Source organism: Camarhynchus parvulus, chromosome 3, assembly GCF_901933205.1.
Source record: "Camarhynchus parvulus chromosome 3, STF_HiC, whole genome shotgun sequence".
Classification (NCBI taxonomy): domain Eukaryota; kingdom Metazoa; phylum Chordata; class Aves; order Passeriformes; family Thraupidae; genus Camarhynchus; species Camarhynchus parvulus.
Window position 1 is genome coordinate 21,501,803 of NC_044573.1, and position 13,506 is coordinate 21,515,308.

At 47.6% G+C, this 13,506-nt stretch overlaps 1 protein-coding gene across 1 annotated transcript in view; it reads right to left on the reverse strand.

Moving 5' to 3' along the window:
* Positions 1-354: 354 nt before the first annotated feature.
* Positions 355-13,506, reverse strand: part of VASH2 (vasohibin 2) — a 34,104-nt gene continuing 20,952 nt past the window's right edge. Inside the window, 4 exon segments of the mRNA XM_030945840.1 lie at positions 355-2,776; positions 7,266-7,381; positions 9,203-9,319; positions 9,321-9,585. Coding sequence (XP_030801700.1) covers positions 2,707-2,776; positions 7,266-7,381; positions 9,203-9,319; positions 9,321-9,585 — 568 coding nt within the window. The 3' untranslated portion in view covers positions 355-2,706.

Below are 13,506 nucleotides of genomic sequence, written 5' to 3' on the forward strand. Positions count from 1 at the left end.
GATAACTGCAATTAAAGAAGCTCCTCAGTCCATTACAAAATATAAGCACCTGCTAAAACATTCAGCTTACATTGCTGAAAATTTGGAAGAGGCTACTTTTGTCATAGTCATAGGTAGTTGTAACTGAAGATCTTTCTTCTGCCTGTTAACAGTCAGGCTGATGCTGAGGATGACGACATGTTTGATCCTGGATGCTGTCTGGTTTCAGGCATCTGAGTAATCTCATAGATGCCAGCATACTTAGATAGAGGCAACAAATTTCTGGGCACACCCACATTACAGCTAAAAACATTGTTCAGTTGTAGCAACCCTTGTTAAGAGCAAAACCAAAAAAAACCACACATAAGTCATAAAAAAAGACTACCATGATAATTTTATTGAAGTTTCATGCTGTGCATATACAAGTGATGAGAAAAAGTCCAAAAAGTCATGCATGTTTTTCTACACTATTTGACCACTTCGCTGTCACTTGAACCACACTTAAGACAAATGCCATCATAAGCAAGTTTCAAGAGAATATTTCAGCAGAACTTTAAACAAGAACCAAAAGCAATTTGTCAACACACCTCTACAGCATTAAAAAGCTTCAGTATCAGTTAAGAGAAAATAAAGTGTGCTGGACAAGGGTAGAAACTATATACAACCATTATTTGAGCTGAAGTAAACCATGGTTTCATAGAAAAAAGTTGCAACATATCAGATAACATTGTGCTATAGGATACAGCTGATCAAAAGTTTTTCCACATCATTTTATCCATGAGAAGTCATTTTAAAAAATATTTAGGTCACAAGACACTGGGCAGCACAAAGTTTGAAACCAAAACTCTGTAGCTGATATCAATTACACAAGAATTTCTACCAAAAGAGTATTTCCCTCTCTTCAGCTTCACTCCTTAACCAAAAAAATCCTTACTGTGAACACAGGAGTGGAAAAGTTTAAAGAAAGAGGGATGGGAAAGGCCTTCCTGATATTGATATGGTAAACTTGGATAAAGAAGTGTCACACTTTTGAAAAGTTCTCTTTCTAGAGCTTTTGAACTCTTAATCAGTAGAAAGCCTTTCATGGGCTGTAGAAGGTTGCTGGGTCTTGGCTTTTTCTTCCTGTCTTAGGCAGGTGAAATTCAGTTTTTTGAGTAATGAGGTCTGTGAACAAGCAATTCTTTCCTTCTACATTCATGCATTTTCTGGCTGATGGTAGTGTCCTAGGAGCTTACATCATTCCATTTGAATAAGCAATACTGTCAGTCTGTAACAGCATCCATCTTCATTGAGATCCCAAAAAAGTAAGTGCCCAGGAAGGGAGCTACACCAGGCCCATGGCAGCATCATCTATGAGCACAGCACAAAGGGTAGAGGCTGGACATGTACAATAATCCAGTTTATATTTAGGCACCTAATGAAACATTTCCAGGAATGCAGCATTCAAATGCTTCCAGAGAACTTCACTAAGTCGAATGGTGGACCCCAGCAAGTCTTACTGCATCACTTGAGTACACTGCTGTCCATCACAGGTCCTTAGCCAAGTCTTACAACAATACAGCTGAGCAGGGAGGAAGCAGAGAAGCTTGATTTTCATCTATTTCAGTCATACTTCCTTATTCAAGTCTGACTAAGCAGTTGTTACTACAACATGTGCAGGAAAACTCCCAGCACAGCACAGCAGGTTTGACTTCAGCCTGCCATGCCTGATTTAATACAAGGTGTCAAGGCATCACCATCAGAGACTGCCCAGCCTTTCAAAGACAAGGTTCAAATTTGCACATAAATGTGGAGAGAAAAGCACATAGACTCAGGTTAGCAATTCCCACAGTTTTTCCATTATTCCAGGTACTACATATATGAGAAAAAAGCTGACTTGTCTCTACAAAACAGCAATCTCTATGTTTTGTGCTTCAGCGGTGTAGTTCAGAAAGACTAAAAGCTTGTGACAAAAGTATAAAAAAAATTATGAAAGTTTAAAAATTCATTATTCATCAATTATCATCATTTAAAAAACCTCAACCCTTGTATCTTGCCTAACAAGATGTCAGTGTTAAGAATACAGTTGCATATTACTATTACTTAACATCTTTCGGCAACACGCAGAAAATAATAATACAGGTGGCAGTAAAACATCCAGTGCTGTTTTAATACTCCCAGTAATGCTGGGAAACAGTACAAATCGGTTAGAAAATAATAATACTGACAGTTTTGCATATCTATTAAGTCTAGTGAGGTAATACTGGTACTTTAAAAACTTATGCCACTTCTTCACTGCTTGCTTTTATTGCTGAATTAAAGATTAATAGTGAATATGATTTTTTTTAAATTGCACTGCACCCCAGCACATCTTAATACTAAGAATATGATTTGTTAGTTACTCCAATGCAACCACCCAGCACAAGGCCAAGTTCAATTAACACTTGTACAGGGAAATGGTATTTGAAGAAACTCACACCACTGAAGTCACCTGCTACATGATGGGAGAGAAAAAAAAATCTCATATCCTGGCAAATCTAATTTTAGGTTCTCTTCACTGATGCCTTTTCTATAAATTGAAATAAATACCGCCACCAAAAACAACCACCCCCTATTTTCTAGGTCAAACTTTTATTGTGAGAGTACATAAATTAAAAACCAGTCCCATTCCTTTTTCCTTCCAAGGGGGTGCAGGTAAAGTGCAGCGGCAGCAGCGGGAAGCCCTCTGGAGCCCGTGGCACGGCCGTGTCAGATGCGGAGCTGATAGCCCACCTCGTTGAGTGCAGCCAGGTCTCCTTTCTTGTCCAGCACCGCCGGCCTGCGCACAGGGGAGGGAAGAGGGCGCTGCTGACCAGCGATCCCGCACGACCGTGCAGGCGTGGAGAGCTCAGCAGCCACAGGGAGGGTGGATAGAGCTAATGGTGTCATCTTAAACACAGTCCTGGTAAATCGGCTACAGGAGCTACTGTGATAGAGCTGTCCGTGTGTTGCATTAGACAAGCTGTGCCTGGGATTTAGGATGTGAGCCTGAAGCACCCCCTCCTCCTGACTTGAGAGAGGCCCTAAATGAGTAGCTAAGACTAGACACACCCCACCTGTCATCCACCCCGGAGCAGGACTCCAGCTTTTAGAACAAAGCCAAAAGAGCTGAGAGCAAACAGGCAGGGCCTCTCACATGAGCACTGCGTATTGGCTCTCCCCCAGCCTGCCCCCTCCTCCTGGCTGCTCTCTGTGAAGGGCTGGAGCCCACCAAACAGAAAACACAGGGTGGACTCCCTTCAGCCTCCTGGCGTCCAGCATTCTGATACCACTCACCTGAGCAATCACACACACATGGATGCTGTTAGGCCATTTAAGTATACCAACAGCCTGAACCAAAGGAAACCTTGAGCTATCAGTCTCTCTCTTTTTAGCAAGCAATGGAAAAGCTCCTGCAACAAAGTTGTCAAACCAAAACTATCCAGCTGATTTATAGTCTGGAAGTGTCTAATCTGAGAATTTATTGCAGGCTCTTGGCTGCTTTCACACTGAGCCATGTGTTTGCTTTTCTGAAGACAGACATTGTTTAAAGCACACATTTCTCTAGTACTCCATAGCACGTCTGCTTCCCTGCAGAAACACAGCTAAAGCCCCAGCAGTACAATGGGAGGCTGATCATGGCTCCAGTGCTTTTAGCTCCTCAGCCCTGGTTTCCAGCTCTGTGTGCTTCCTCTTTGCTCACTCTGCAGCAGATGTGACCCCTGAGTTTGCACAGCCAGGCTGGCCCTTATCTCCCTGCTGCAGGCTGCCAGCCCATTCTCACTGGAGCGGCTCAGGGCAGGCAGCAGGACCCTGGAGAGGCAGCAGTGCCACAGGCAGGCTGGAAACCAGGGAAAGCCCAGCCCTGCCTGTGGCACACTGCTGGGGCACACACCAGGGAACAGCTGTACTGCCGCAGCCCCAAGAGCTGAGAGTGTATAGCTCACACATGCATGTGTGCAACAGAGCCTCTGAAATACTTTTTAATTGCTCAATTCAATAAGGATTTTATTTTTTTAAGAGCTAACACCAGATCCCTGCTGAGAATCTGCACAGCATTTGAGGCATCTGTTCTTCTGCCTAGCAGCACATTGAAAAAAACCTGTTGCTTTGCCATTTATCTAAGCACCTCTCATAATAACCTCATCATCCTCACTGCAGTACTGCCCTGCACCCTGCCTTGTGTTTGTCTCAGTTTAAGTAATTCACAGAAGTGAAGGAGTCTTCGCTGGTTCCTCTCACTTGCAGGAAGGGATCACATTTAAAAGAAATCACGGTAAGATAGTTTGCATTTTTCCTGATTATTCCTTCAGAGCAGATGGGATTTGACTAACCAGTAAACAAACTACAAGCTGCGTCCCTCAGAGCTTGCGTAGGAGTCAGAGACCAGCAAGAGATGCACTGTATGAAACTTCCAGTGTCCCTCCTTCCCCCTTCTCTCCAATTTAGGGATTCTCTTCACACCTTTTTCTCCCTCTCTTTAATTAGGGTCACAATATGGTTTTAATTAAAGCATGCCTGGATGGTAGTACCTTCTCTGATTATCCAGGAGGGATGGGGAGTCACTGTACATGGTGACATGCCCATTTCCACCCATCCACAACTGTCTGTAGCTTTTAGCTACAGACTGTCCTCCATAAGTTTCAGGAAAAGACAAGACTTGGACCAGAGATCCCATTCTCCTTGGTGCCAAATGACCTTATGCCAAACATGCCCTCTGAGGCCAGGGGCCTCTGCTTTACTGGCCCATCAGATAACACCTCCTGTCCAAAGCACCCTGACCACGAGCGTGAGCAAGCTGTGCCCACCTGCTGGGCACACAGGATTCAAGAGCTCCCTGCACGGGAGCTGCCTGATGTTACACATCCTAATGTACTCCTGCCCCCTTGCACACCCTGATAAAACAGACTAGTAGAACTTCCCTTTCAGCAGCTACACTGGGCTGGAAGCACACAAGGCCCATGTTGCCAGCCAGTCACAGAGCATGCGTGTTAAGGCTCAACATGAAATTGAAAGGAAATAGATCTGGTGAGCTGACATTTAGGAGCAGAGATTCTCCAGACTACTGCATGACCCTCCCTTCCAAACTCATAGCAACTCTCCCAAACCCCTCCAGCTCCAGGAACTCCTAGTGAGGATGAAACACTTCACTGCCTGTTCTGCAATTTACTGCACCCTTCTGCTTTGGGAATTCAGAGGATGGGCAAGTGGAGAGAGTAAAGCTTCAGACTCACCAGGGAGATTGACACTGCCCTATCTATATGCTCTGTATCCATGCAGGATCACACCAGCTGTGGGCTAAGAGCACAGGGACTGCTGCACAGCTCAGTTAACAAGCTGCAGTTTGACTAAACACCAGCCTCCTAGCAGGCATGCATTGGGTACTGCATTGCCACCTGTCCTGCAATGTGCCCCACCTGCTTTGCAGCTGCATTCCCAGGCTGAAAGGCTATCCTGGGCTTGCTGGCAGCCACAACTAAAGCATTTCCCTAATAAAGTTGAAGGGGCAAGGATGAGAAGTTAAATATTTGTGGCTGTGAAATCCTCTTCCATCCTTAAGCACAATTTCAGCCTTTGTCCTTCAGAAACAATCCAGCCAAGATACTCTAGTTCACACTCCATATCCTTCAGTGGGAGATTTCTCCCAGCAGGCCCATATAATTTTACTGTTGACAAAACCCAGGCTGTAATAACAGCTTGTCATCAGCAGGTGAAGCCTTTCAAATGAATGTGTTATTCTGCCCCTGCCAGCTCACACTGGAGCAAAAGGCTTCTCTCCCCCTCCCCAGCAAGCTCAAGAAAGCTGTAATTACAGCATGTGAGTAAGAGATCCACAAAGAAACAAAACAGTGTTGATAAGCACAGCCATTCTTTAGCTTGGATCCCAGCCTAAAGCCGAGCAAACCTGACTCTTTCCTGTTCTTGTGTAACACAAAGGCCTCTCACTCCATCAGGTTCTCAGAGATCCACCAATATGGAGAAGAGAATATCCCATTTCTCTTCTTTATTTCTCCCCTTATATCAACCTCTGCATGTGCTGGGATGTGTCATTCAGCTCATCCCTGACCTGGGGATGCCATTCCCCCTTCAAGGCTCACAGCTCATCACACTGTGTCTGGGTCCTGCATCTTCTGTCAGGGTGACCCAGGGTTTATTTTAGAGTTACATATAATTTGCTCTTGATGCAGAGCAACAGAACAGTAGCACTGAGCAGGTAACAGGTGCTGAAGCCACTGCAAGGCCACCTGTACTGTCTTGGAAAAGCAAAGCAGCCAAGGAGAGATCAGTCACTGTAGAGCAGCCACATGCCCAGCAGCTTTTTCAGTAAACCACCTCAACTGGAGAGTCTCCAAGCCCAGTGACACTCATTCCTCTCCAGAAATACTTGATCCACTCCAGCAAGTGCAGAAGCACTATCAGAAACTCAAAAATGAAACTGTTCCCCAAAGAGAATCTAGGAGGTGAAGAAGCCTGAAGCAGCTGAGCCCATCACAACTATAATTATCTATGCACTAAACAAGGAGCTCTCAGTGACGAAGCCCAAAGTACAGCATCATGGACTGAGTGTGAATGAACGTGTAAAAATAAAAGCTTGCTGTGAAATCATCTGCTGCTAGCGTATCTTGAAGTTATCTTTAGAAGGTTAGTCTAATGTCTTTGTTAGGTGCTTTAAAATAAATAAATAAGTGCTGAGACAGTAGTCTGGGAGCCTATTTAAAAAGCAATGATCATAAATATGTGACTAATCTGGGTTACATATAGGCTTTCACAGTTGTCAGCTTCCTGGCATGGAGCACTACAGCTAGAACTCAGCTCTTCCACATCTAAGGTAGGGGAGTCTGAATTGCCAGTGGCTGTAAAAGGCCTGTGGGTCTGGAAGCACAGTTTTATCCATTTAGAGGTATTGCATCCATCCTTCCCCACACAGCTGAAGAACAACTCTCAGCTATGACACACATGGAAAGCAGCCTGGGGTTTTTCTAAGCTGATTAAAATCAAAGAATACAATTCATGTGATGTTGTCACTTTGGGAAGACAAGTGTACATTTCCCCTGTCTCTGTAAGTTGCACAGTGCAAGGACCCTGCACGGAGGGGCCATCAGGCAGCAGGAAGCACTGGAAGCAATGCCAGGACATCAGCAGTGCCAGCAGCTTCTGGAGCCTCTCTGCTACCAAAGGCACCTGGTGCAGTTTTCCTGTATGTGCCAGTGAGCACAGAAGTTGTGTACAGCAAAGTAACCCCAGCAGCCTCCCCTGTGCCCAGCAGGGATGGTGGCAGGGATACTCACGATTTGTCCCTCCTGCAGGCCCGTCTCTGAGGGCTGCCCTGCCTCCGGCGCGGCGACAGCGACTTACCCCGGGGCCTCTCCTTCATCGGAGAATGGGCACTTGAGGGCTTCAGAATCTGTGAGAGATGGGGAGGGAAGGAAGTGGCCTTCAATAAAGGCAATGATTCACTGCAAATAAAAATTTAAAATAAAGGGCCTCATACAGTAGCAGGGATGGCACACAAAGAGCCTTCAGTCCCTTGGGGCTTATTCAAACCCTGTGCAGGTTAAGAGGAACTCAAAGCTGTTATCATGTGATAGCTGTTCAGGGGCCCCCTGCAAGAATTAGTTGGTGTCACCAGTTCAGTTCCCAGCTGAATACTGTCTCATCCATGGCTTTCTTCAGAGCTGGCAACGGCAAGAGATAAGAAAAATGGCTTTGAGCCTCAGCTGAAAGAAACTCAGGCAACCAAATTACCCTCCAGCTTTTCTCTAAGCAAATAGAGGTGACCATCTCTCAGGCTGGCAGCAGAACTCTGACAGTGAGGCTTTTCAGTAGGTCTCCAACTTGCCCCCATCCTCCAGGCCCTCCAACATCAAGAGGGCCATCAGCATTATACTCACACTCTGGACAGCTTTAAAGACCTGATCCTCCAAACCCAGCCCACTCACAATGGAAGCCCTCTGAATGCTGTAGTAACTCGAGGGAAAGATCAGATGCACAGCCTTCAGCCTCAAGGGTTCAGGGCTGTGGTCCTGGCCCTGAGGCAGTCACAAGGACAAGACCCAGTGTCACAGCTCAGTGCACACAGAGAGCTGGACCTCTATCAAAAGCAAGTAGAAAAATCAGTAAGTCATCCACCCATGTGGACTTCTTCAACTCAAGCCTGCTTCAGCTGTTTGCTCTCTGGACAGTATTAAAAGCACATGAATAGAGAAGAAGGAAAAAACCCAAACTTAATTACATCAGTAATCAAGCCCATATGCTTAAGCATGGTACAAGGTGGCCCTCAAAACTCCTTGGCAGGGCAGGAGAGATGGCAGCAGAACATTGATGCCACTGGCAGGGCTCACCCAAGGTCAGGGCAAGGGGCAGGTGCCTCAGCCAAAAAGGCACGTGGCTGCCACGTAGGAGCCGTCCTTTAGCAGGGAAGGGGAGAGAACCCAGAATAACTTGGACACCATGCCACATACTTCTGCACAAGAGCCAGAGCCATACTTAGCAACACACCTGCTCTGCTCTTGCTGCTGGCAGCCAGCTGGACAGGCACCAAATCTGCTTGCACCACCATCACGAAGAGCTGCTGGCCCATGCCAGGCTCAGAGGCACGGTCAGGGACACCCCTCATGCCCAAGGGCAGCCAAACCCTGCAGGCCCCTGGCAGCCTGCCCTGTCTCCCCATTGTTTCCCAATGAGCTCTTCAGTCCAACCAGCCAGCAGGGAAGTCTGTCAGGGAGTCGCTTTACTCGCCTGTCCCACATAACCTACTCTGGGATTTAGCTGAGGGTAGTAGACATCAGCCCCCTGGCATGTCCTGCAAGGAGAGGCAACCACTGACACTGATGTCCCATGGCACCTCCTGCAGCTCAGATGGAAAACACAGACCCCCCCTACCTGCAACCAGGCCACTCTTCCCAGCAGTTCCAGCCCCAGCCATGCTGATTCTTCCCAATCACCTTGTTCTGGAATCACTGAGGAAAGCAAACTGGGCAACAGCACCCTGATAGCCAGGGACAAGTATGGGTTCGAGTGTTTGCCAGGCTAAAGGGGAGCTCCTTCAACTAAATAGCTGTAAGGGCTGGAAAGCACACCAGAGAGATGCAAGCACCCCCTCCAGCACACCTGATACCTGCATGATCTCAGGCTGACACACAGCAAGGCACAAGGGGGACAAGGATGCAGGATGGGACAAGGCACAGCTGCCTCCTGAGCCCAACACCCAGGTGCACAGACCTACCTTCATCCTCATATCCCTGGCAAACTTCTCCAGCTCCTTCCTGACTTCCGTGCGCATCATCTTGGAGACGTTGAGGACCAGCTGTTTCCACTCAATGGGCTGGAAGCTGTGCGGCTCGTCGCGGCACGTACAACCCGATTTTGACTTTTTTCACCGAATGCAAGTACTTTTTATAGGAGTCTTCGGATTCGAAGATGAGGTCGCTCAGAGTCCGGTACGTGAGAGGTTTGTCCATCAGATCCGAGCGCCTGCTCATGCCCAGTGAGCCGTAGCGGCCGTTGCAGTAAATCCCAAGCACCACGTGATGGAAATAGTTCCCTGAGAAGTGGGTTTTAAAGCTGATGGGGAATCGTTCCACGGAGGGCTGCCCGTTTGTTAAGTAGCTGGGGTGCACTGCATCAAGGCAACAACGGTGCTGGGAGAGCAGCAGCTACAATTACACCTGAGAGACATCTTCAGCAGGTTTGGGGTTTCTAACTGCCAGGGCAAAGGGCTTTCCTGTAAACACAAACTTATTCTCACTGTGTGAGAATTCATTCACCTCACATTCATCTCTGTGCCCAGATACAGCCAATGCTGCCAAAGCCCATTTCACTGCTTGGAAAAGAAATTATTCTTAATCACACTTAGGGAAAAGATAAAACCCACAACACTGTTCAGGTCATCATACCCAAAGACAGACCACCCTCCCTAGGTCTGTGGAAGCTCCCCACTACCTACATCAAACTCCCACACTTCCAAAAGGAAAAGTGTTTACCTCCCTTTCTTGAGAGTTTGATACAACTTAGTTTACTGAGCCTCATTTTCTCATGTTTTCAAATAGTACCAAGAAATTTGGATTTATTCCTCATCAAGATGACAGTCTGCCTTTCCTTCTGTAAACCGGCCTTCGACATTGCACTCCTCATAGAGAGTGTTTCAGCATGTTACCCTTGTAACACATTGCTGAGAGAAGCCAAAGGAAAGGTCCAAGATGAATAATTAATTAGATAAGCACAGAGGCATGGTCAGAAACACTCTTAAAAAGCAAACCCTGTCCCTGGAATCACTGACTGGCCATTTCAAAGGCACCACATGCAGAGGCCAGGACCAAGCTCCGTGCCAGTGCAGTGTGTGATCTCAGAGGGGAGCTACGTGCAGGTCACCTCCCAGGGAGGCTGCTGGCCCGTGCCAGGGAGAGGACAGGCTGAGAATCCCTCACCAGCAGCTTTGCGTCAGCGCCTACGTTGCACGCAGCTCCCTGCTGCTAATCCTGGGACAGCTGAAACTCAGCCTGGCTCCACGTGCTGGCACCTGGCCCCTGGGACAGCAGGTGCCCTTCCCCTCCGCAGCTGAGGCCCCCACCCACGCCTGGGGCACGGAGGAGGGATGACCAGAAAAGGCTGTAGCAAAATGCTCCAGCCTGGGGTTACTCCAGCCAGAGGCACCTGCTGGAACCTTGGAGCCATCCCTTGAGCCAGCTGGTCATGGTGCTGCCACTACAAAACACACCAGCCCAAAAGGTAGCACTGCCAGGATATGTTGGGGCATCCTGACAGATGGAGGAGTGGGCTCAGTTCCCACTGAAGCTGCAGGAACCTGCTTTGTCCAGGATTCTGCTCTGGGCATCGCTAGCATCCCCTCTTCTCCATACCTCATGCCCAAAAAGGAGGTATTTAACAGCAGTGAAACAAGAGCCACCACACAGCTGAGAGATCCTGGGATGTTATTGTGACCAGCCTTCCTCCCCTGCCTGCATAGCAGGGCTGCCAGACAGCTGCTGGGAAACTGAGAGCACAAAAAAGCCTTTGTATCAAGACTGTAAAACAAAATTTGGACTCTCTTCTGGGTTCTGCCCAGCCTGACACACCACCACCTCACCATCAGCGTGACTCCCTGAGATGCTGACCCCTGCCTGCACCCCACATTTCACCTCTTCATTCTATAGGGTTGCATGAAAAGCATCCAGTGGCTCTCATCTCTCGCTAAACCATATTCTCAGGGGGTTATTTCACCCAGTGTTTGTTGAATTTCACAAATTTAAACTTCTGGATTCTGGGTAAATGCAGAAATCAACTAATAAGAGGTCCATGAACTGCCCAGAAGTCAAGAAGCAATGAGTTTCACAAAAAAACAAAACAAAAAACAAAACAAAACAAAAAGTCAGGCAAGAAAAACACATTGACTCAGAACTTTTGGGACAGCCACAGGGAAGCTTTTCAGTTCCATGTCAAACATGTTTAGCTGTATTCAGTGCTAGATGTCATCAGCTTTAGCAGCCTGGAGAAAATGTGTTAGAGGGTAAAGGAACAGACAGCACTGTGGGCTCAGCTCACGCTGCACTTCACTGGCTGTATGACCATGAGTCTGGAAGGCTGTGTCCAGCAGAGCACAGACCTCCCAGCCACACACATCTGTCACCCAGCCAAGGCCACGTGCACCCACCTCCTGCCCCACTGCCACCAAACACAGACACCCTGCAGCGTCAAAGCCCACCCCAACATCACCTACACAGAACAGAAACAGCTCTATCTGCCTTAGATGGTCTCACTGGATTGCTGCTGCCTTAGGACTTGCTTCTCCAAGAAAAATACCTTCACCCCACCATCAGTAGATGATTCAAAATTAAAGACTATAAATACACTGCAAGGGCAGAATGCGGCCCAGCGCCATTATGTCAACTGGAAAACTCAGCACACACTCACCTCATTTAGAAGGTCACCTTGCTTTGGGCCTTAAAAGGTGCATCCTGTGTACATCAAAGTCATGTTACAATAATTTGTGTCCTACAGACAGATTCCTGCAAAAGCCCATTGTATTTATCACTCTGTGTAACTGAAAAAGCACTACCTTTTATTAACACCTAGGAAGCTTTCAAACATCACCACTATTTTTCCCCCTCATTATGAAAGGGTTTTCACTCTGCTCCCCAAGTGCCTTTCTGTTAAGTCCATACAAAGCTTTGGTGGCCACCTGCCACACATACACACTTCTGCCACAAGGGCTCAGAGAAGTTGCAATTTAATCTCATTAAATACTTAGTAGGAGTAAAAGAATCTTTTGAGGGCAGAAATTACCCACCATCAAACAACCCAGCAACAACTGCTGTGGAAATTAACCTTTAGGTACGGGTTGCTTCTGCTGAGGGACTGGTTAATGAGAGTCCCCACCCGAGATGAAATACACAGCAAATGGGCTGGAAAGGCACGTCAGATCTTCCCCTCTGTCCCTGCATCATTATTACAGCTTTCCTTTCTGCTCTGCCCAAGGAGAGCGGTATTGTGGCAAACAAAAGGCAAAGCACACAGCAATGCTGCAGCTGTAATCACACTTCTGAGCTGGGACTGTGACTGCAGGATGGAGAGTCAGGGAGTGAATTACATGTCACAATAGAGAAGCAGAGCAGAGCAGGAGAGGGCAAAAGCAGCTGCAGCAAAGCTCAGTGGCCTCCTAATCCTGGGTCTTCCTGACAATCAAGATGATGGAGCTGGGCTCTTCTCAGTGGTGCCAACCAACAGGACAAGAGGCAACAGGGCAGAAATTGAAGCACAAGAAGCTCACACGTCAGGCACAAGAGAGTCCTGGAGAATTGGTAACATCAGCCCGGAGTCCAGTCACTAGAGGGGCTCTGCAGGGCTCCATCCTCAGCCCAGGCCTCTTCAACATCTTCATTATAACATGGACACAGAACTCAGAGGAAGTATGGGGACAGCACCAAACTGAGAAGAGCTGTTGACTCCTTCAAGGGCAGAGAGGTGCTACAGAGAGCTCAACAAACTGGGGAGATGGGGAACCACCAACCACAAAAGGTTTAACAAGAGAAGTGCTGGAATCTATACCTGAAAAGGGGCAGTGCTTCATGTCTCAAGAGCCCAGCAAGGGTGTTTTTGCTGAAGTCTGGTCAGGATGAGCACAGAAAACCACAGGCTGTCTGGCTGCCCCCTCTCCTGCCACTCCCAAGGGCCATGAGCAAGTGCCACTGAGCAGCAGTGAGCTGGAAGGATGGCAGCAGGCTGGGGAGCAAGGAAGCTGCTCTAGTTCTTAGCAATGCTGAAGCTGCTAGCACAGAGCAGCATGTGGAGCAGGAGGAAAATAAATCTCAAAATCATCAATAAGGCTTCAGTAAAACCATAAGAGCTGCTTTTCCAAGCAACTGCTCAGAGGGCCCCCAACCACCAGCAATAAACACTTAGAGAGGTTTCCAGCTGGAGTCTGCATTTCCCATGGGCTTGGGATTGCTTACTGTCAGGCAGAGTGCTATGAGCCCACAGCTGGATGCTGTCTACAGAGGGCCCAGAGTTCCCCCTGGCAGCTCCAGGGTCCAT